Genomic DNA, 21,761 nt, shown 5'->3' with positions numbered 1-21,761 from the left:
CTGTGTTTTTGTTTACTAATAAAATGAAATCAAAAGGTTTTAGCTAAATAGAAGTAAACAACAGCTAGTAATGCAGAAGTTTGTTTAGAGAAAGGGGGCAAGGTTAGAACAGATCTGCGAATATTTAACCTTAAAATAGTCATTACAAAGACACATGGCTGGAAGACGAGTCTCTTTCACTAAGCCCCCCTTCCCTCCCCCCGTATGGCTGGCTTAAGTAAAGTGTGACGCTGCCCCCTTCCAGAAACGAGCAGAATTTCCAGTCCCCCTTCCCCTCGCCTCGGTAAGACCTGTTCTGCCCACTCACTCTCCGTATTACTTGACACAAAGGTCGTGGTCGCACCTTTGTAGTAGACGTGCAGCTTTCTTGGCATCTTCGTGCACGATGCCGCCCACAGCCAATATGGCGTGGATGAGATCATTCAAACGCAAGCTCTGTTACTTATTAACTTGGTTTTGTTCCTGTGAGTAGGGCATGCCTTCTCCATCACTGGCTTGTCACATGCAGCCTGGCATGGCTGCAGGGTCACCCCACGAGAACACAGGTACACGTGTGATTGCTCAGTGGGTTATTGCGCCTGCTCCTGTGTTCTGTCACGGAGCGTGTTTTTGAAAGTGGTTAGGTTGCACTCTCAAAACAGAGCATTCATAGGTTTCAAATGCGTGCATACGTAATGTGCCAACTGTGTATTTTGGGAATGAGTCTTCAAACTCATTGGACCCGCAGACTGATTTGTGCAGCAAATGCACGGCATCAATCTGCAGGGTACCCTAGTTGTAAACATAGAAAACTAATTTAACCCCTTCGCTTCCAGGCCTTTTCCCCCTCCTGTGCCTTTTTTTGGCTATTTGGGGCAGTTCGCACTTAGGCCCTCATAGCTTTTTGTCCACATAAGCTAGCCAAGCCAAATTTGTGTCCTTTTTTTCCAACATCCTAGGGATTCTAGCGGTACCCAGACTTTGTGGGTTCCCCTGAAGGAGGCCAAGAAATTAGCCAAAATACAGTGAACATTTCGGTTTTTTTTAAAAAATGGGAAAAAGTGGCTGCAGAAGAAGGCTTGTGGTTTTTTCCCTAAAAATAGCATCAACAAAGGGTTTGCGGTGCTAAACATCACCAGCTCCCTAGCTTTCAGGAACAGGCAGACTTGAATCAGAAAAACCAATTTTTCAACACAAATTTGCCATTTTACTGGGACATACCCCATTTTTACAATTTTTTGTGCTTTCAGCCTTCTTCCAGTCAGTGACAGAAATGGGCATAAAACCAGTGCTGGATCCCAGAAACCTAAACATTTCTGAAAAGTAGACAAAATTCTGAATTCAGCAAGGGGTCATTTGTGTAGATCCTACAAGGGTTTCCTACAGAAAATAACAACTGAAAAAGAAAAATATTGAAATTGAGGTGAAAAAAACATAAATTTTTCTCTACGTTTTACTCTGTAACTTTTTCCTGCAATGTCAGATTTTGGAAAACAATATACCGTTACGTCTGCTGGACTCCTCTGGTTGCAGGGATATATAGGGCTTGTTGGTTCATCAAGAACCCTAGGTACCCAGAGCCAATAAATGAGCTGCACCCTGCAGTGCGTTTTCATTCTATATCGGGTATACACCAATTCATTTGCTGAAATATAAAGAGTGAAAAATAGCTATCAAGAAAACCTTTGTATTTCCAAAATGGGCACAAGATAAGGTGTTGAGGAGCAGTGGTTATTTGCACATCTCTGAATTCCTGGGTGACCATACTAGCATGTGAATTACAGGGCATTTCTCAAATAGATGTCTTTTTTACACACTCTCTTATATTTGGAAGGAAAAAATGTAGAGAAAGACAAGGGGCAATAACACTTGTTTTGCTAATCTATGTTCCCCCAAGTCTCCCGATAAAAATGATACCTCACTTGTGTGGGTAGGCCTAGCGCCCGCGACAGGAAACGCCCCAAAACGCAACGTGGACACATCACATTTTTTTTTTAAAGAAAGAGTTGTTTTTTGCAAAGTGCCTACCTGTAGATTTTGGCCTCTAGCTCACCTACGGAAACCTACCAAACCTGTGCATTTTTTAAAACCAGGGACCTAGGGGAATCCAAGCTGGGGTGACTTGTGGGGCTCTGACCAGGTTCTGTTACCCAGAATCCTTTGTAAACCTCATAATTTGGCTAAAAAAACACGTTTTCCTCACATATCGGTGACAGAAAGTTCTGGAATCTGAGAGGAGCCACAAATTTCCTTCCACCCAGCGTTCCCCCAAGTCTCCCGATAAAAAGTATACCTCACTTGTGTGGGTAGGCCTAGCGCCCGCGAAAGGAAATGGCCCAAAACACAACGTGGACACATCACATTTTTTCACAGGAAACAGAGGTGTTTTTTGCAAAGTGCCTACCTGTGGATTTTGGCCTCTAGCTCAGCCGGCCCCGGGGGGGCAGAAATGGCCTAAAATAAAATTGTCTCCCACCCCCCCACCGGGAGCGACCCTTGCCTACGGGGTCGCTCCCCCTGCGTGACATTGGCGCCCAAAAAAAAATCCCCGGTGCCTAGTAGTTTCTGCCCCCTTTGGGGCAGATTGACCTAAAATCGGCCAATCTGCCCCCAATGGGGGCAGAAATGGTCTAAATACAATTTGCCCCCATGGGATCGACCCTTGCCTAATGGGTCGCTCCCCATCTCTAAAAAAACAAACAAACAAAAAAAAAACACCCCAAAAAATTTGCCCTGGCGCCTAGTGGTTTCTGCCCCCCTTGGGGGCAGATTGGCGTAGCAAAAAATCGGCCGATCTGCCCCCAAAGGGGGCAGAAATGGCCTAAATACAATTTTCTCCTCCAGGGGAGCGACCCTTGTCCAAGGGGTCGCTCCCCATCTGTAAAACAAAAAAAACAAAAAATCCCTGGTGCCTAGTGGTTTCTGCCCCTCTTGGGGGCAGATCGGCCTAATCAAAGTAGGCTGATCTACCCCCCAGGGGGGCAGAAATGGCCTAAAATAATTTCCCCCCGAGGGGAGCGACCCTTGCCTAAGGGGTCGCTCCCCTTGCGTGAAATTCACGTAAAAATAAAAAACTCCCTGGTGTCTAGTGGTTTCTGTCCCCTTTGGGGGCGGATTGGCCTCATCAAAATAGGCCAATCTGCCCCCAAGGGGGGGCAGAAATGGCCTAAATATAATTTGCCCCCTTGGGGAGTGACCCCTGCCTAAGGGGTCGCTCCCCACACCTAAAACAAAAAAATAAACAAAAACAAAAGAAGAAAAAAAAAATATCCCTGGTGCCCCTCTGGGGGCCCCCCTTTCTGCCTCACCTGGGAGCAGAAAAGGCCTTCCCAAAAAATGCCCCCCCGGGAGCGACCCTTGCCCAAGGGGTCGCTCCCTTATGACAATTAAAAAATAAATTTAAAAAATCCCTGGTGTCTAGTGGGCGTTTCAAAAGCTGGATTGCAAGCAATCTGGCTTTTGAAACGCTCGGAGAGACTTCAAAGGGAAGGAAATACATTTCCTTCCCTTTGAAGCCTCTCCGGGCCTCCCCCACGTGATCGAAAGAGAAATGCGAAGCATTTTTCTTTCGATCGGATGGGGGAGGCTCTGTGACAAACAGCGCGAGCTCGCGCGCTGTTGTCACAGGGGGGGGGGGGGGGGGTAGCACACAGAGTGAGCGAGAGCGCTCCCTCTGGGCTGTGTGCCGAGGACGTAATGGTTACGTCCTCGGCACAGCAGCACTGTGCCATAGGACGTAACCACTACGTCCTCGGCACAGAACCGGTTAAGAAACAAGGTGTTTATTTTGCGCCCCTTGGCCTCTGTTTTCTAGATTACTAGTGGGAACACGTAGAATGCCGCTTCGTACTTTGTTACCCAATTTACTGCCAGCAAAGTTGCCTCGCCACATCAGTGGTCCAAGTGAGCTTAGTCAGGGAGGCACATGTGCCTGCACTTGTCTGATTAAAAAGAAAGAAAAAGAAAGACCTGGGACTATTAATTCCGATAGTTTAAATGTTTCAGCTGAAATCTAAGGCAGGGAGTCTCCTGTGCTGTGAAACAGAAACAAGGGCAAGCAGCTAAACAAGCCTTTCTCACAGGGTGCCTGCTTTGCAGAAAGAAATGTAAATGTGTACAACTCATTAATCTGCAAATGTAAAGGATGGTTGAGTGATACTGCAAGGAGTTACCAGCTGATTGGTGAAGTGAGTGCTTTAATGGAGAGTGCTAACAAATTGCACTATGTACACTATGGGTACAGTCTGTGTATTACTAAAATATAAATTTCGGAAGCACTTTATCTTAAACCTTTTTGCACATTTTGTAGCTATACATGCACAAAATACTGTGGCCCTCATTATGACAATGGCGGTAAATCCCACTTACAGCCATGCTGACTGCCACCAACATACTGCCACCATGGCGGATATCCGTTCACCATATTATGACACACACACACACCAATCCGTCACTATTCAGTCACAGACACAAGTCCGCCAAACCAAAGGTCAGTGATAAACTGGCAGTATCCAAACCCACTCCGTTACGCCAACAGAACAACGCCCACCACATTATGACCCACGAATCACCACGGCGGACATTCAATGGCAGTAAATCATTGGCAGTACATACCGCCGCACTCAAAATACAGACAAACAAAACAGCACCACATTGGACAATTCAAACTACACACACCTGACACACACCCACACCACTATAAAACACACACCCACAGTGCCCACAACCCTTTAACATTACAAACAATTGCCACGAGATAGACACCACGACCACAGACAAGACCAGAGCCACACACCACCATCACCTATACACCACCCGCGCACCTCACAACACACACCCCAACACATCACCCTACACACCTTCACCCACACTACTCACACAACACCCATGGCACCACAACAACATCCCAGATTCTCTGAGGAGGAGCTAAGGGTAATGGTGGAGGAAATCATCCGGGTAGAGCCACAGATATTTGGAGCACAGGTGCAGCAGATATCCATTGCCAGGAAGATGGAGCTATTGCAGAGGCTCAGGGACATGGTCAACGCCGTTGGACAGCACCCAAGAACACGGGATGGCCTCAGGGAGAGGTAGAATGACCTACGGGGGGAAGGTACGTTCCATTGCAGCAAGACACCAGCTTGTAGTACAGAGGACTGGCGGTGGACTCCCACCTCCGCCCCCACAACTCACAACATGGGAGGAGCAAGTCTTGGCAATCATGCATCCTGAGGGCCTAGCAGGAGGACTGGACTCTGGTAAGTCAACTCTCTATTACTAGCAACCCCCTACCTGCATGCCATCACATACCCCCACCCTCACCCTCACCCTCACTCCCATCACTCCACCACTTCCCACACACCCCACCATCACAACTCACTCTTCCCAATGACAAGCCCTGCATGCCATACCAATGCATGGAAACCACTCACAGACCTGCATGGACACTTATCACTAAAGCATGCACACTAGAGAGAATCAGCTAGCCCAACACATACCAACTCAAACACGTTAAAGCTTCCAGGATGAATACAACCAAAGAGGGTAACCCACCCATGCACAATATGTCACACACTGAAACAATAATACTGCATTCACACCCCCACAGGTATCCCAGCCATTGTCAGCAGAGATGAGGTGCCAACACTATCCAGTCCCCCCACAGAAGAGGCCCACAGTGATGACAACGATTCTGGTCACCTGGATCTGAATGACCAACCTGGCCCATCAGGGACCTCCGAATAGTCTGTTACCCAGGCACAGTCACACACCACCACAGAGCCTCCCCCCTCAGGAAATACCACCACAGCACCCACCCAACGTACCCATACCTCCATCCCCAGGATACGTCAATCAGCAATGTGTCCACCTCTACATGGACCCCAGGGCACACCTTGCCCCCAAGACATCCAGGGACCTGGGTCAGTGGCAGTGGGCACACGGTTCAGGGGACAGAGGCACAGGACAACCGGGAAGCTGGGAAGAGTGCTGTGCGTCAGGGGGAGAACAGGCCCAGGGAAACGACTCTCCAGGAGGCACTCACTGAGATCCTGGGACCATACCAACATTCCCAGGATACGCTGGGCAAGATCCTGGACTATGTGCAGGAGAACAGGCGGCTGCAGGAGGGACAGTACCAAGGGATCAGGGAGGACTTGAAGGCCATTAACACCACCCTGGTCTCCATTGCAGGGGTGCTGGCAGACATGGCCAACATTATGAGCAAGGCAGTCTTATAACAGCGGCCCCTGCCACTAGCCAGACTACTGAACTGCCCTCTACCTCCGCTGCCACTAGTGGACAGGAAGCCCCTGCCACAGGACCAACAGGCCACCAGCACCCCTCCTCCTGCAGAAGGAGAACCACCCCGCACACATTCCCTGTGATCCAGGCAGAAGCCAGAGACTACTGCCAAGACCCCGCGAGGAAATAAGACTCTCCTGATTGTCAACCTTGCGTCCCACTCAGTCACCCTGTCCACCTTGAACTGCCATTGCTCCACTTCCTATGCCCCCTTGGACAATGCACCTGTGCAACAAACAGACTGGAAAAACACCCTGGACTTTCCTCCATCATCACCCCAGCCCATTGTACTTCCTCCTTTTCTTCTTAGCACAGCAATAAACACACTTTGAAAAAATACAAGTATGGAGTATGTCAAATGACTTAAGTATGTATTCGTTTAACAAGGTTCAAACATTGCAAAATCAACTGTAGAGTAATGTGCACATAGGATAGACCTGTAGTTGGCTGCAGTGAACACACCAGGGGCAATAGTGGGGCACCAACATCTGCAAAAAGAGTTGCCAAAGGGTACAGTGAGTGGCCATAGAAGTGGGAAATCACAGCTTACACTGTCTTACCTGTGTGTCATTGGAAGTATTGTCTAATCACTGCAGTTCTGTCATCCTCATTCTCGGTCTCCTCATCTTCACTGTCCACAGGGTCCACTGCTGCCACACGGCCATCTCCAGCCTCCTCCTCCTGCAGAAAAGGCACATGGCGTCTCAAGGCAAGGTTATGCAACATGCCACGATTATCTGGCAGACCTTCTGGGGTGAGTAGCACAGGGATCCACCTGTTAGATGGAGGCACCGAAACCTGGCCTTCAGGAGGCGAAAGGTACGTCTATTATCCTTCTTGTACACCCATGTGCCTCATTGTAACATTCCTCTGCCCTTGTCTTAGGATTCCTCACAGGGGTCAGTAGCCATGATAGGTTGGGGTAACCAGAGCCACCTGCAAATACTGAGGGACAACATTTAGCCACACACTATCCCTTATGGCCCACACCATACCCATACACCAACATCCACTGGGTGGGAACCAGGGCTCACCTATTAACCACACCCGGTGCCTCTGAAGTTGGGCCATCACATTTGGGATGCTGCTATTCCTCAGGATAAAGGTATCATGCACAGACCCAGGATACTTAGCATTGACGTGGGAGATATACTGGTCCGCCAGGCACTCCATCTGGACATTCATTGAGCGAAAACTCTTTTGATTTCTGAAGACCTGTTCATTTTGCCGGGAGGGGTGGGGACAAATGCAATATGTGTTCCATCAATCGCCCCAATGATGTTGGGGATATGTCCCATTGCATAGAAGTCAGCCTTCATTGTGGCCAAATCCTCCGCCTGGGGGAAAACAATGTAGCTGCACATGTTTAATCAGGGCAGACAACACTCTGGTCAGCACGTTTGAGAACACTGGATGCAACATTCCTGCTGCCAAGCCCACTGACACTTGGAAAGAACCAGTTGCCAACAAATGGAGCACTGAGAGAACTTGCACAAGAGGGGGGATCCCAGTCGGATGACGGATTGCAGATATCAGGTCAGGCTCCAGTTGGGCACACAGCTCAGTGACTGTGGCCCTGTCAAGTCTGTAGGTGAGGATAATGTGCCTGTCCTCCATTGTTGCCAAGTCTACCAGCGGTCTGTACACGGGGTATGTCTCCATCTCCTATTCATCCTCAGCGGTAGCAATCTATGGGGCAAAAGAGTGAGGAGCTGGTCATAAACTGTACATTGTAGCCACAACAGTACAATGCGTGATGTTAATTTGAAATGTATAAGTGGCATTTGTCCTGTATGTACAATTGTGAACTGTGACGCAGTTATAATCCAGGGCCTGTCCCCCACCACCACCGAAATGGTGTCTGCCTGTCCTGTGTGGAGGGACAGGTGGAAGTGTGGTAATTCCACCGACGTTGTGCTCCATTGCGGGAGGCGGTCAGGAACCGCCGTGCAACGCCTCATTGGATAATATTGGGCCCTATGGGGTACAGTGGCCAATGGTGATGTACGCCGGCAGTGACGGTATGCACCGCCGCAGACGTGACCGCCATTTTCTATTTGTTCACTCACTTGCTATCTGAGCTTCCACAGGAGAGGACCTACACTGCATGGTCTGCTGTGACCCGTGTCTGGAACCTACCATGGCCCCTGTGACTGGAGAAAGGGCCCCTGCCTTCACTTCGGCAGAGTTGGAGTGACTAGTGGATGGGGTCCTACCCCAGTACGAACTGCTGTATGGGTCTCTAGACCAACAGGTGAGTACACTGTGTGCACAATACATGTGGCATGGATGCATGGAGTGGTGCGCGTGAAGGCCTCGTGTGGGGGGGGGTTGGTGGATGTCCCCTGGGCGGCAAGCAGCTTGTGCAAATGGGGATGGGAAGGGGTATGGTGGGCCATGAGTGTAACAGGCAGGACGGTCTGAATAATACCTTTCCCCGTGTGTATTTCCTCTGTAGGTCAGCGCCCATCAAAAGAAGGGTTTATGGCGTGCCATCACCAAGGACGTGTGGACCCTGGGCAGTCTACGGCAGGCGGAGCACCCACTGTCGGAAACGATGGGAGGACCTGAGACGCTGGGCACGGAAGACGGCGGAGGACCAGCTGGGGATGGCCTCCCAACGAGGAAGAACTGCCTGTCGAACCCTGACCTCCCTGATGACCTGCATACTGGCGGTGGCCTATCCGGAGCTGGATGGGCGGTTGAGGGGATCACAGCAGCCACAAGGGGGTGAGTACAGTGCCGATCATTACAACTTATGCCTGGTGGGGTGGTATCCGGGTGGTGGATGCGTGTCTGCGGGTGCCCCTAGGCCAGGCCTGACATTGCAGAGTAGGTACCATGTTGGGCAGGGTTCTGATTTGATATTCCTCCTACCTAACTTGTAGGCATCCACTCCTGGGCCGGGCTGTGTGGGTCCCAGGTATGCTGCATTTGGTGGTATGTGTCCCTCTCCATGCCCTGGTGACTAGCATTGGTACTGATAGTGCATTGCATAGTGCGTAGGCCTGTTCCCTGTGTGTGAGGGTGCTGTGTACGCCAACTGTGGTGTTGGTGCAGTCATTGACAAGTGTATCCTTTGTCTCTCCCCCCTTTTTGTTTTGTCACCCTGTCCTTATGTGTATTAGCATTATCTGGTGGAGGAGCAGAGGCACCGACAACGGAGGGAGCTGCATCCCACAGGACCCAGGAGGCAGAGACCACCGAAAGGTGAGGGCACCAGTGGGATGGAGGGCGAGGGGAGCACCACAGCGGAGACTGGAGGGGACAGTTGGGACACAGATAACTCCTCCGATGGAAGCTCCCTGGTGGTGGCAGACACTTCTGTGCCCACCCCAGACACAGGTACAGCCGCCACCCCCTGTACCAGCACCGCCCTCCCAGCAGCCCCTCACTGAGTTGCCCGTGCCCACTCACCCAGGAGGGTGGGCATCTCCTTCGCCCGAGGCACCTTAGGCCCTGCCCCAGTTAGTCCTGCTGCCCTGAGTGAGGAGGCTATTGACCTCCTGAGATCCATCTCTGTTGGGCAGTCAACCATTGTGAATGCCATCCAGGGGCTGGCAGCCCAAATGCAACAGACCAATGCATTTCTGGAGGGCATTCACACTGGCTTGGCGGCACAACAGAGATCAATCCAGGCTCTGACTTGCTCTCTGATGGCAGCCATTGTCCCTATTTCCACCCTGCTCCCTCCAACTTCCTCTACCCAATCCCATTCCCCTCAACACCAACCTATCCCAAGCACACAGGCAGATCAGTATGCACACAAGACAACACCCAAGAGTGGCACAGGCAAACACAAGCACCACACTTCATCCCACAGGCACTCACACAAACACCATCCAGATGCAGACATACCAACATCCACTGCCTCCATTATGTCCCCTTCCTCCTCCTCCTCCACCTCCCTCCCAGTTGCATCTACACTCACACCTGCATGCACTTCATCCTCATCCACTACCGCCATGACCAGCACACCTATCAGAACACACACCTCACTGGCAGACACCACCCCAACATCCATGCACACGTCCCCTGTGTCCTCTCCCACTGTGTCTGTTCCGCCCCCTCCCAAGGTACACAAACCCAAGTACTCAGACACCCAACAGCCATCCACCACCCAACAGCCATCTACCTCACAACAGCATCCAGCCCATGCACCTGCACCCAAACACAGCAGACAGACACCTCCCACAACCACTCTCTCTTCCTCCACTCCCAAACCGTCTCCCTCTTCCCGTCCCAATGTCCCTAACAAGTTTTTCCTCTCCACCATTGACCTCTTCCCTACCCTTCTCCTTCCCCCGCCCCCATCCTTCACGTCTGGCCAGGGTGGGTAAAACCCAGGCAAGCACCTCAGCCACCCAGTCCACGGAGGCAGTGCTGTCCACAGCAACTTGTGGTGGGAAAGAATCCAGGGCACCAGGCAGCCTCACGGAAAGGGTGCCTGTCCCAAGTGCTGACCGGAAGGGAAAAAGGGCCCTCACCAGCTGCTGCCAGGAAGGGCAACGGGCCTGCACCAGCTGCTGCCCTGAAGGGCAAGGAGCCATCCCCAGCTGCTGCCAGGAAGGGCAAGGAGCCATCCCCAGCTGCTGCCAGGAAGGGCAAGGGGCCTGCACCAGCAGACAGGAAGGACAAGAGGCCTGGTGCTGGGACTCAGTCGGAGCCCCTAGCACCAACTATAGTGGTGCAGCCATCCGAGGCTGCAGTGGATGGGCTGGAGCTTTCCCCCACCACCAGCAGCAGCAGCACCACCACCACCACCACCAGTGGGCAGCCATCTGAGGCTGCAGGGGATGGGCTGGAGCCTCCCCCCACCACCACCACCACCAGCAGCGGCAGCAGCAACACCACCACCACCACTGAACAGCCGCCGAGGCTGCAGGGGATGGGCTGGAGTCTCCCCCCACCACCACCACCACCAGCTCCAGCGGCAGCAGCACCCCCACTGCCACCACTGAACAGCCCTCTGAGGCTGCAGGGGATGGGCTGGAGCCTCCCCCTCCCACCACCACCAGCAGCAGCAGCACCACTGAACAGACGTCTGAGTCTGCAGGGGATGGACTGGAGCCTCCTCCCACCACCAGCAGCAGCACAACCACCAGCAGTGGCCAGCGGTCCGAGGCTTGAGGGGATGGGCTGGAAGCACCAGCCCATCACCAACATCAGCATCAGCAGCAGCACCACCACCACTGAGCAGCCGTCACCGCCGGCGGACGGTCTGTAGTCCTGCCTCCATGGGCTGTTGTGCAGCCTGCCCCCTGCAAATCCTGTCGTTATGACACCCACCTGAGAGACTGTGACCTTCCACTCCCCAATATCTGCATCACGGGTCTCGATGCCCCCTGCAGAACCAGTGGGTATGACACCCTCTCACCCCATCGTCCCCAGGATGAAGATCACAGGGCACAATGCCCCCTTCAGAACCAGTGGAGAAAACACCCACTCACCCCCTCCAGAGCATGTGTGCAAGTCATCCACTTGAGAGACTGTGGCCCTGCACTCCCCAGGACAGAGAAATGGGCATGTTGCCCCCTCCAGAGCATGTGGGCAAGTAACCGCTTGACAGACTGTGGCCTTGCACTCCCCAGGACCAAGCACAGGGCATGCTGCCCCCTCCAGGACCAGTGTTGTTGTTCCATCTGCTGGCTGAGGTGCCCCCCCGTTCCCCCTCCTCCTGAGGTGCCTGCCTATTTTCGAACTGATGCCCCTGCAGTGTTCTCTCCGTGTTGTTGCAGGAGACAATTGGGGCCTTGGAATTTGTCATGTGGACCACGCACACTGAGGACTGGGCAGTGTCCCTTGATTTGTACATATGTATATACTTTTAGATTGTATGTACATATTTTTGATGTATTTATATTATTACACTCACTTTCATCTATTCGCGTTGTCCTTGCATTATTCCTGTGGGGTACGGGGTATATATGTTTTCTTACTGCATCTGATTGTGTGTATGGTGCTGGGGGTGGGGGTGGGGGTGTGTTGCATGTGTGTGTCACTCTCTTTTTCCTCCCTCTCCTGTGGGCTAGGCAGCTGTACTCAGCGTGGTTGTCTTCGCCGTCATTGGTGTTTGTGGTGGAGCAGGACGTAGAAAAGCATCTGGAAAATCTGCAGCTCGGGCTCCATGGTGGCGTGGTTTTTCCCTGAGTCTATAAAGGTAAATTGTTTCCCTTCTGTGGAGTGTTTCCGCCAGGCTTTTGATGTCATTGGTACCGCCCTGGAAAAAGTTGCAGAGTGGATTGTCATAATACGGTGGGCGGAACATTGACTTCCGCCTGGCTGTAGGCGGCTACCGCCGTGGTTGCTGTTGTTTCCGCCCTGGCAGTCGGTGTGGTAAACCGGCTGTCTATCTGCGCTCTTTCTGCCATGGTCATAATTTGGTGGTATTTACCGCCAGCCTGTTGGTGGTATTACCGCCACTTTATCACCGACCGCCAGGGCTGTAATGAGGGCCTGTGCGTAATGCATTACAATAATGACTTACATATTCACAGTGGTTTTGGTCACAGACTGGGACCTCATAGCACTAACCATACACAAGATACTGTTCTCCAGTGCATCAACCAGGGTTCAGTTCTGTGGCTGTCTGGTTACATACACAAACCTCTGAAGTGCATTAACTAATAGAGGTTTCAGGGCACTTCCCACTGATTAACATAACCTTGCATTTATTTTTTCATTTAAGCTGTGCCTTATTTTATATGTGGTTACCTAAAGGTGAAAGGCCAAAAAAAAGTTACAGAATATTTTGTATTTTTGGCCACGCCTTTGACCCCACCCTCCTTGCGCACAGCGGTTACAGTTATCATAGGTTTTTTTTAAAGCACTTTGACCATTGCTCCACATGCAGGGTAAGACTGGCTTATAGGGCAATCAGGCAGAGCCCGAGGGGCTAATCTGACAGGTAAGGGTGAAGGCTGTTTTTTTTCTTAGCTGTTTATGCACCCGTTTTATGGTCTGCTCGGACGGTTTTACTGTTGCTTTCCCAGATATTAAAACAAACATTGCCTGCAAGAATCTCAAATCCATACTGCCTATCAAACATTTTAAAACACTTAAACAGTCATCTTCTTTAAACGTTGAAAACTTCCCCAGTTTGCAAACATGGGCCACTATTTTTTAGGTCCGGCCTAGGCAGCATGCAAGCGTTGTCTCTCAACATATTATCTACATATGTGGACTTTAACCACGCCCATCACTTTCATTTATTCCTTGGCCTGCCTTTCAAAATTCCCTTGATTTTATAGGTAAATGCTTCACGTTTGTCCCACCTTGAGGCTGGTCTGTTACCGCCTTGCAGACTGACCTTCTTACATGGATGATTGCACGATCAGCCGTATAGCTTATTGGGGCGCATTTTCTTTTCTATCGCCGAATCGTGCTGCGTGGCCATTTTATTTCTTCCTCATCCTTGTTCATTGTTCTTTCAGATGTGTCTGTCGAACCTCAGCTCACTGGCTTCCCTTCCGTTTTGCGGGATAGCGCCCACTTCCTCCATGCTTTTGTCCCCAAGGCGCCTTGCAGTTGGATTCCAAGAAACTATTTACACAAGATTTTTGCTAAATGATGGCTTTCACTCCCTGCCTTTGTCAGGAGGAGCCTTGCTTCCCTGCCGCCTCAACACTTCGAAATAGCATCGCTTTCTGTCATATCAGCAGAATTCAAAGCAGCTGCCGAGCCCCAGCCCTAGTGTTTTTTAACAAACCCCATCATTCAGTCACGGTAGGCGGGGCCTGGAGCAATACTTTCTGTTCTTTCTAGCGGGTGCTTTTTGCAGCATAAGGGAACCTGAAAGATTCTTGATTGAGCTAAGGTATTTCAAACCTTGGAAGCCTCAGATATGACCCTGTAAGAGTGAATTGATTGTTTTTATATGTGTTGGTATTTTTAGGTATGTTCAGAGTTGTAGTTGCTTTCTAAGCCGCAGCAGCTGGTTTGCAGGAGTGAGTGTCATTTCCAGTGTTCATACTCAGGTGACATTGCTAGGGCTCGAGCACGGCTTTGCTTTTATAGCTACACGTGTTCCAGAACTTTACAGGTCTTTGTTTTTGATAAAGCCATGTTTGCCGAATCACAGCAATTTATCAAAAAGAAAATCAAAATGCAGAAACCCAAACGGTGGACTGATCTCAAAGCTTTACATTTTGTCAGGCCATTGGTAATTTAGGTGCAATACACCTCCTCAGACCAATTTAACAACAAATATTGGTAAAGCCAATAAGTCTTGCCTTTGAATAACGTTACCCGACCTTTAGGCAGACATACTAAAATACCACAGAATGTAGAAAACTACTCGACATTATTTGCTCCTTGGGATTAACACACGTTTACATGTATGTAACCCAAAATTGAACACTTTTTGCAGCCAGCATATTACAACAATAAAAACGTTAAGGTAACCATGTTGTTGCTGCTTACATTTCACATGTTTTGCTTAATCTTGCATTCTCTATGAGTGTTTGCTTTTTTCCAGGATGTTATTTTTTTTTCACAGCCAGCCTATTACTCTGGTCTCCCCTCCCTCATAACCTATATTCCATTCTCTGGTTCTCCAGCACCAGAAGGTCATACGAATGGAAATAGCGCTATGCAAATATCATCACTCCACTGCATATAAAAAATGCAAAAGTAAAAAAAAAAAAAAAAAAAAAGCCGTTTTCAACGTCAATACCTCTAACGTTCACAAAAGCGAGACCTAACGCATTGTAAATGCTTGTTTAGCTATTTAATTCACTAAGGGGTCTTGGTTCTGTCCCAGTGTAAACGGGACAACACGTAGGGCAGTCACCTATACTCACTGAAGCGATCTGGTACAGCAGCAACTTGCTTGCCACAGCACTACGAGATTTAAACTTCGCAGTTCACTGCAACTGTGATCCTTGTCAAATCACTCAATGTTTCCCTATCTCTACGTCCAAGTCCCCTTACCCATCAAATGTGAGGGAGTCTGGATACAGACTGGGCGCTGCATAAAACTTCCGATCTCACCTCCATGAGCGTCTCGTATGGCGCCGACTTGTCGATCTGGTGCATGTTGCCCAGCAGGGGCCATGGCGTGGGACCGGGCGGCAGGTGCTGCTTCTTTTTCCAGGAGGACAGGATCACCAGGGCCAAAAGCAGGGCGAGCACTCCGGCCAGGAGCAAGGAGAACATTGTGGTGGTTCTCTGTGGACAGTCGATCTGCCTGTGTACTGCGGTGTGCGCCTGCCCGTACGTGTGGCCACGCCCACGCTGGCCCAGCATGCAGCAAGAACTATGAGACCGCCAAGTACGGTTTTTGCGTCAAAGTGTAATGTGGTGACGGTCAGAATGACATTTCAAGTTGTCGTAAAGCGCATGCCCCCGACGTTTTGCTCGTAAGCACAATATAAAGCCAATACAATAAAACAGGCGACGCTACTGTTTGCACATTTTCGTAGTGCTCACTTTGTTATCATCTAATGACGTGACAAGTTAACCTGCCAGAATTCAAACAGCTTTCTTCACGCTGATCTTTGTAACCAGAGTTTAACTCACTGACATCTCACAGGTCTGATGCAACTTTATATAGACCAAGTAAGTTGTTATCAACAAAGGAGCAAAACTTTAGTGGCATAGTATGATAGTCAAGATCATTCTAACCATCTGGCACTGGATGAGCAATTTTGTGGCATGGTCAAACAAATTATTGTTAGGCAAACGATGATACACAGCATGTAATTAAATACACATTATGCGGAACATTATGTGGTATTTTTTATCTAGCTGAACCCACAATAAAAAGGGATGCACAACAACGGAAAAGGCATAGATTTTTTGCAACAAACCATACACATAAAGCAGATCTTATTAAAAATGTTGTTCACCAACGCGTTTTGGATTTGCCTTGCGGTAGTATCATTTTATTACCATTGCCCTTTCAGCTCCCCAGAGTAAATGAGTTTGCAAAAACATATTCATTGATGCACTCAGGAGACACAAGCATACATATACCTGTCTTGTAACAAAACGTCCACTTATTTTATTGTGTGCATCCAAGCTATGCTTCATTCAAGTTTATTCTACGTTCAACAAATTTGGCGTCTGAAAACAGGCATTTCAACAAGAAACAGCACTCAAAACAAATTGTACACTATTTATATTTGTACGCATTTCACTGGGACTCGTTTTAAGATTAATATTCGCAACAACATGCTTTAAAAGATGTGCAAAGTATTTTAGATTTTTCTGTGTGAGTAAGCTTTAAATTTAGAAGTTAACTTTAGCCAGTATATGTGACTTGAGCAAGCCTGTCCCAGGATGAAACATGTTTTTTTAAATTTAGTTGATATGCGGAGTTTGCTAAAACAATTACTACAATTGAAAAATTAAACTGAAAAAATCAAGAGGAAAATACATATTTGTGAGTTATAAAGGCACACTAGAAATTGTATTTGTTACACAGTCATCTATGAAAGTGTAATGGTATTTGGATGTGCAGTTATCATCTGACAGTATTTGTATATCTGCAAACCTCACTCAGGACGACAGGCTTTGGTAGTTTACATTCGAGATGTTTTGATATGTGTGTACAATTCAACAGCTACATATCACATGCTGTGTAACGTGTACCATTAAACCACTGTTTCCATTGCTGACTTAGGCTACATTAAGAGAGAGCTGTCATGTTTCCATTGCAAGGCTTGTCTCTGCATGCAGGTACTCACAGTTCTGAGTGTATAATGGAGTAAGCAGAACTACAAGTTCCACAATGGAAAGCAAAAACGCTAGACTGGATGAGCTGCTTATGCATGGACTCAGAAAACATGCGAAGTCTAACAAAGCATTCATCCAGTCCTTGCACAGCGTACAATAGAATAATTCTGAATAAGTACATTAGGTACCCACCAGGTAAATCGAAAACTTGGTTTACTGTGTTTGTTACGTCACAATTACAAAGTGAGATTTGGGGGAGGGGGGTGAGATGTGGTTACGGCAGAAGCAGAGTGGAATAGAACAGGCATTGGTAATAAGTTGCTCCGTTTGAAACTATTGGCTTTGCCACTGCTGTGTGGTATCAGCTACATTAATGCAATAGGGGAGAAGCAGACAAGAAAGAGAGCAACAAATGCAGAGGAGTAGGTAGGGGTATTGCATAAGGGAGAAGCAGATGAGAGAGAGAGCGAGCAACATGGATCGAGGATCGTGGGGGCGGGGAGAGATTGTGGGACAAGCGTACGAGGGAGAGAGCAACAGGGAATGCCTGGGGATGGGTGGGTGTTGCTAGCGGGATAAGCACGTAAGGGAGAGGTCAACATGGGACGGGGCGGGGCTGGGTTGCAGGAGGAAAGCACTCAAAGAAGCGAGTAACACAAAGCACTGGGATGTCTGAAGGGCAAAGACACAAGGGAGAGAAACCAAGCAAGACTGCAAGACACCAACGATGGATACCTGGACCTGAAGACCTGTGGAGCGAGGAGACCAAGCCCAAGAACAGATGAAGAATCTAGGAAGAACAGGAACCCCTGCTAACCCGGATGAAGGTGCAATAGTGGATTCTCCGGTTGGAAGAAAAAGTCAGAAATGCACCAAAGAAGACAACTGTGGATTACTGCTTGGTGCAAGAGATGTCCCACATCGAGAAGAAGAAAGCAGGCTGGTTTTCGTTGTTGGATTCTGCCAACAAGCCTTGGCTCACGCAAAAGTCACAGTTGGCGGAAAAAGGTGCTACCTGGACCCAGGAGGATTGGCGGGTCTCAACTCAGACTGAGGAGACATAGGAGGCTCTCAGCACTTCAGAGAGCCCTCAGAAAACCAGGCAGCACCCACAAGAGTCCCAGGACACGGGGACAAAGGAGTTGCAAATTGCAGTTGTTGCAGCACTACACAAAGGGGTCATATGCCGCCGGAGAACAACTCAGGGAGCTGAGCGTCGTAGGATAGAGTGCTGGGGGCCGGGGCTATGCTGTTCACAAAAGATTCCTTGGAGACGTGCACAGAAGCCCTAGGAGCTGCAAAACACACAGTGCACAGGGGTACTGTCTGGCTCAGGGAGGCAAGCTCTTACCTCCACCAAATTTGGACAGTTGGTCCTTTGGACAGTCTGAGTCACTTTAGTCTACCACTTGTGTTCCAGGATCCACGCTCGTCGGCAGGTGAGGGGACCCAGAGTACTGGTCGTCGCAGCAGAGAGGTGCCTTCTGGTGCAGGATGAAGACCGGCAGCCCTCGGGCGTGCACGCCCTGGAAACTTGTTGCAGTTGCTCAAGTTACAGAGTTGCAGTAGCCTTCTTGGATACTTTGTTGCAGTTTTAAATTTCCTGGAGCAGTTCTGCGGTTGATCCGACGGTAGAAGGTGAAGCAGAGGTTGCAGAGGAGTCCCGCTGGAATCTTGCAAAATCGAATCTGAGGAAACACCCAGAGGAGAGACCCTAAATAGCCCTGAGAGTGGGATTGGTCACCTAACCAGGTAAGCACCTATCAGGAGGGGTCTCTGATGTCATCTGCTGGCACTGGCCACTCAGATGCTCCCAGATAACTCCCTGACAACTCTGATAACAAGCAAGATGGCAGAACTCAGGGACACTCTGGAGGAGCTCTGAGCACCACCCCTGGGGTGGTGATGGACAGGGGAGTGGTCACTCCCTTTTCCTTTGTCCAGCTTCGCGCCAGAGCAGGGACTGGGGGTCCCTGAATTGGTGTAGACTGGATTATGCAAGGAGGGCACCATCTGATCCCTTCAACGCATTTCTCGAGGCTCTGGGAGGATACCCCTCCCATGCCTGTAACACCCATTTCCAAAGAGAGAGGGTGTAACACCCCTCTCCTAAATGAAATGTATTGTTCTGTCTTCCTGGGATTAAGCTGCTCAAGCCCCAGGAGGGAAGAAGCCTGTCTCTGAGGTGGCAGCAGCTGAGGCTGCAGTGAAAACCTCAAAAGGCTGGTATGGCAATACTGGGGGTCCATGGTGGAGCACGCAGGGTGCACGGAATTGGCCCCCCAATACCAGAATAAGATTGGGGGTACAATTTCTCAATCCTAGCCACCTCACATGGCCATATTCGGAGTTACCATTATGAAGCTACATATATGTGTTGACTTATATGTAGTGCACACTTATAATGGTGTCCCCGCACTCATGAAGTCTGGGAAAATGGGCCTGGATGATGTGGGGGCACCTCTGCTAGTGCAGGGGTGTCCTCACACACAGGCACTATGCACCTAGCCTTCAGGATCTGAAGGTTAGACATATAGGTGACTTATAAGTGACCTGGTGCAGTGAAAATGGCTGTGAAATAGTGCTTACACTATTTCACTCAGGCTGCAATGGCATTATGGGTGACAAAAGAAATGCTGATGCCCATAAGGATCTCCTGGAACCCCAATGCCCTGGGTACCTAGGTACCATATACTAGGGACTTATAAGGGGGGCCAGTGTGCCAATTTGGAGTGGAATACTGGGTTACCAGTATGTAAGTACAAATTTGGAATCAGAGAGAGCATAAGCACTGGAGTTCTGGTTAGCAGGACTCCAGTGACACAGTCAAGCATACTGACAAAACAGTAAAACATACTGACATGTAGGCCACAAACTATGAGCAGTGGGGTCATTACTAGCAGGATCCCAGTGAGACAGTAAAAACACACTGACAAACGGACCAAAAATGGGGGTAACCATGCTAGAAAGAGGCTACTTTCTCACAAATACAAATTTGCATATCTAGGGACACAGATCCTCCGAGGATCTGACAGTCCCCCTGCTGAAATCTGATTGGCTGTCAACACTTCAACCAGGAAGTGATGGCAGCCACAGAGTACCTGAATTTTTTTTTTTTTTTTAAAGACAAGGGGTCAGGGTAGGGAAACAGTGACCCCTTAGCTCTCGTGCTGGAGTCCTAGAGGGACCCCACCAGGGCAAAGAAGCATTAAAAAAAACAAAAACATTTGCATTAAGTCGCAGCAGATCCGCAACTCTGAAGAAAATAAATACATTTTTAAAAAAACAGGCACAGGCTCCTGCGTTTGTTTTGAAAAGAGCCCTCGGTGGGCCAGGTCGTGGGGTTATGAAGAAAAGGAGGGGGTGCATGTGGCCCATTCCTGAGGCTTTTGGAGCCCAGAGGACCACCACCTCCCCTGGGCTTTATTTAGAAAAAAAGGAGGGTGCAATACAGGGCCCGACTCCTTAAGGTTCTATAAACCCCAGGACCACCACCTCCTTGGGGCTAAATAAGTGATGGGGGGCCTGTGGACACCCTAGGCCCTGGGGACCACTATTTTTCTGAGGCCAAATGTTCTAAACAATGGGAAAAGAGCCACACGGCCCTCCTCCCGGGTCACACATACGGCCCGGGGTCCACCACCTCTCCGGGGCTGGCCCTGAAAAGTAAAGGAGGGGGGGCGCACGGTCCTGGAGCCAAAAATGGCCCTGGGGACTGCCACCCCCCAGGGTTGGCTCCTGCTATGCCCCGGGGTGCTTACCCCGGAACACAGCTGTTTAGTTTTGCTTGGTGGGAGCTGAGATGTACCTGTGGTATCTTCAAAGCTATGCTAGCATAAATCAAGATTAAGTACTGCAGTGTAAAGGATATAACAACATGGTGCAATATGGGAAATGTAGTTGGTGATTTCTCAAGTCACGTAGGTCACAAGTTAAAAGCACTGGCTTTATGGACACCTGCAACTACTTACCTATGATTAAGGCATTCCAGCCAAAACGCGTCAGGAGGATTCAGTGGGAGCTGCTTTTTACACTGAATAAATGCTTGGATGTTCTCTGAGCTGGTGCCTCATCATTTTGTGCTGTTTGATGTTAAACTGGATGCTTCTCCTAAGAGCTGAGGCTGCCCTGCAAGGTCGGTGGCCCCCTGAGAAGCCAGCTTGTGTTTGTGAATATATATGTATATAGAAATATATATATATTTATATATTATAGTGGCGGTCACCATAGTTATAATTAGGACACCTGTTGTCTTGAGAGTTTCGGGGTGATCATCAAGCAGGGGCCGAGAAAAAGGTCCCAAAGATCCCAAAGCGTGTTTGCCCCATTCATTTTTCCATAAGGATTTTGTACAGCGATAGCACCCAAACCACTGGAGAGAATTACACCAAATTTGGCAGAAAGGTAGCTCTTGTTCCAGAAAGAGACCTTTTTGTTATATCCGCAGCCCTGGGGACCACCACCTCCCTGGGGCAAATAGTAAAAAATGTTAAGGGGTCTTATTTGGACCCCTATAGCCCTGGGGGCCATGCAGCCTCCGTCAAGGAGCCACTGATGGCCCCTGGGGACCGCCACCCAGGGCCGACTCCTGCTGTTTGCTTTTGCTTGGTGGGAGCTGACCGCTCCCACCAAGCAAAAGCAAACATAACTCTGAATTCTGACAGCGGGATCTGTCAAACAGGTCCCTGTGTCAGAAAGCAGAGTTTTAATTTGTCTTCCCTGCACGCATCTTTTGTAGTTGGATAATAGAAAAGTGTGAATTTCAATTTTGGAATCACAGTACATACAGAAGTTAATTCGTA

General features: G+C 49.4%; 1 protein-coding gene across 2 annotated transcripts in view; it reads right to left on the bottom strand.

Moving 5' to 3' along the window:
• LOC138246097 (cytochrome P450 2F3-like) overlaps positions 1-15,552 on the bottom strand; it is a 235,966-nt gene extending 220,414 nt beyond the window's left edge. For both annotated transcript variants that reach the window (XM_069200333.1, XM_069200334.1), the window contains exon 1: positions 15,274-15,552. In XM_069200333.1, coding sequence (XP_069056434.1) covers positions 15,274-15,528 — 255 coding nt within the window. In that variant the 5' untranslated portion in view covers positions 15,529-15,552. The remainder of the gene's footprint in view (positions 1-15,273) is intronic.
• Between the last annotated feature and the right edge of the window lie 6,209 nt (positions 15,553-21,761).

This window comes from Pleurodeles waltl, chromosome 7 (genome assembly GCF_031143425.1).
Source record: "Pleurodeles waltl isolate 20211129_DDA chromosome 7, aPleWal1.hap1.20221129, whole genome shotgun sequence".
Classification (NCBI taxonomy): Eukaryota; Metazoa; Chordata; class Amphibia; order Caudata; family Salamandridae; genus Pleurodeles; species Pleurodeles waltl.
Note: the sequence above shows the minus strand (reverse complement) of the source record. Positions and strands in the feature narration are given on the sequence as shown.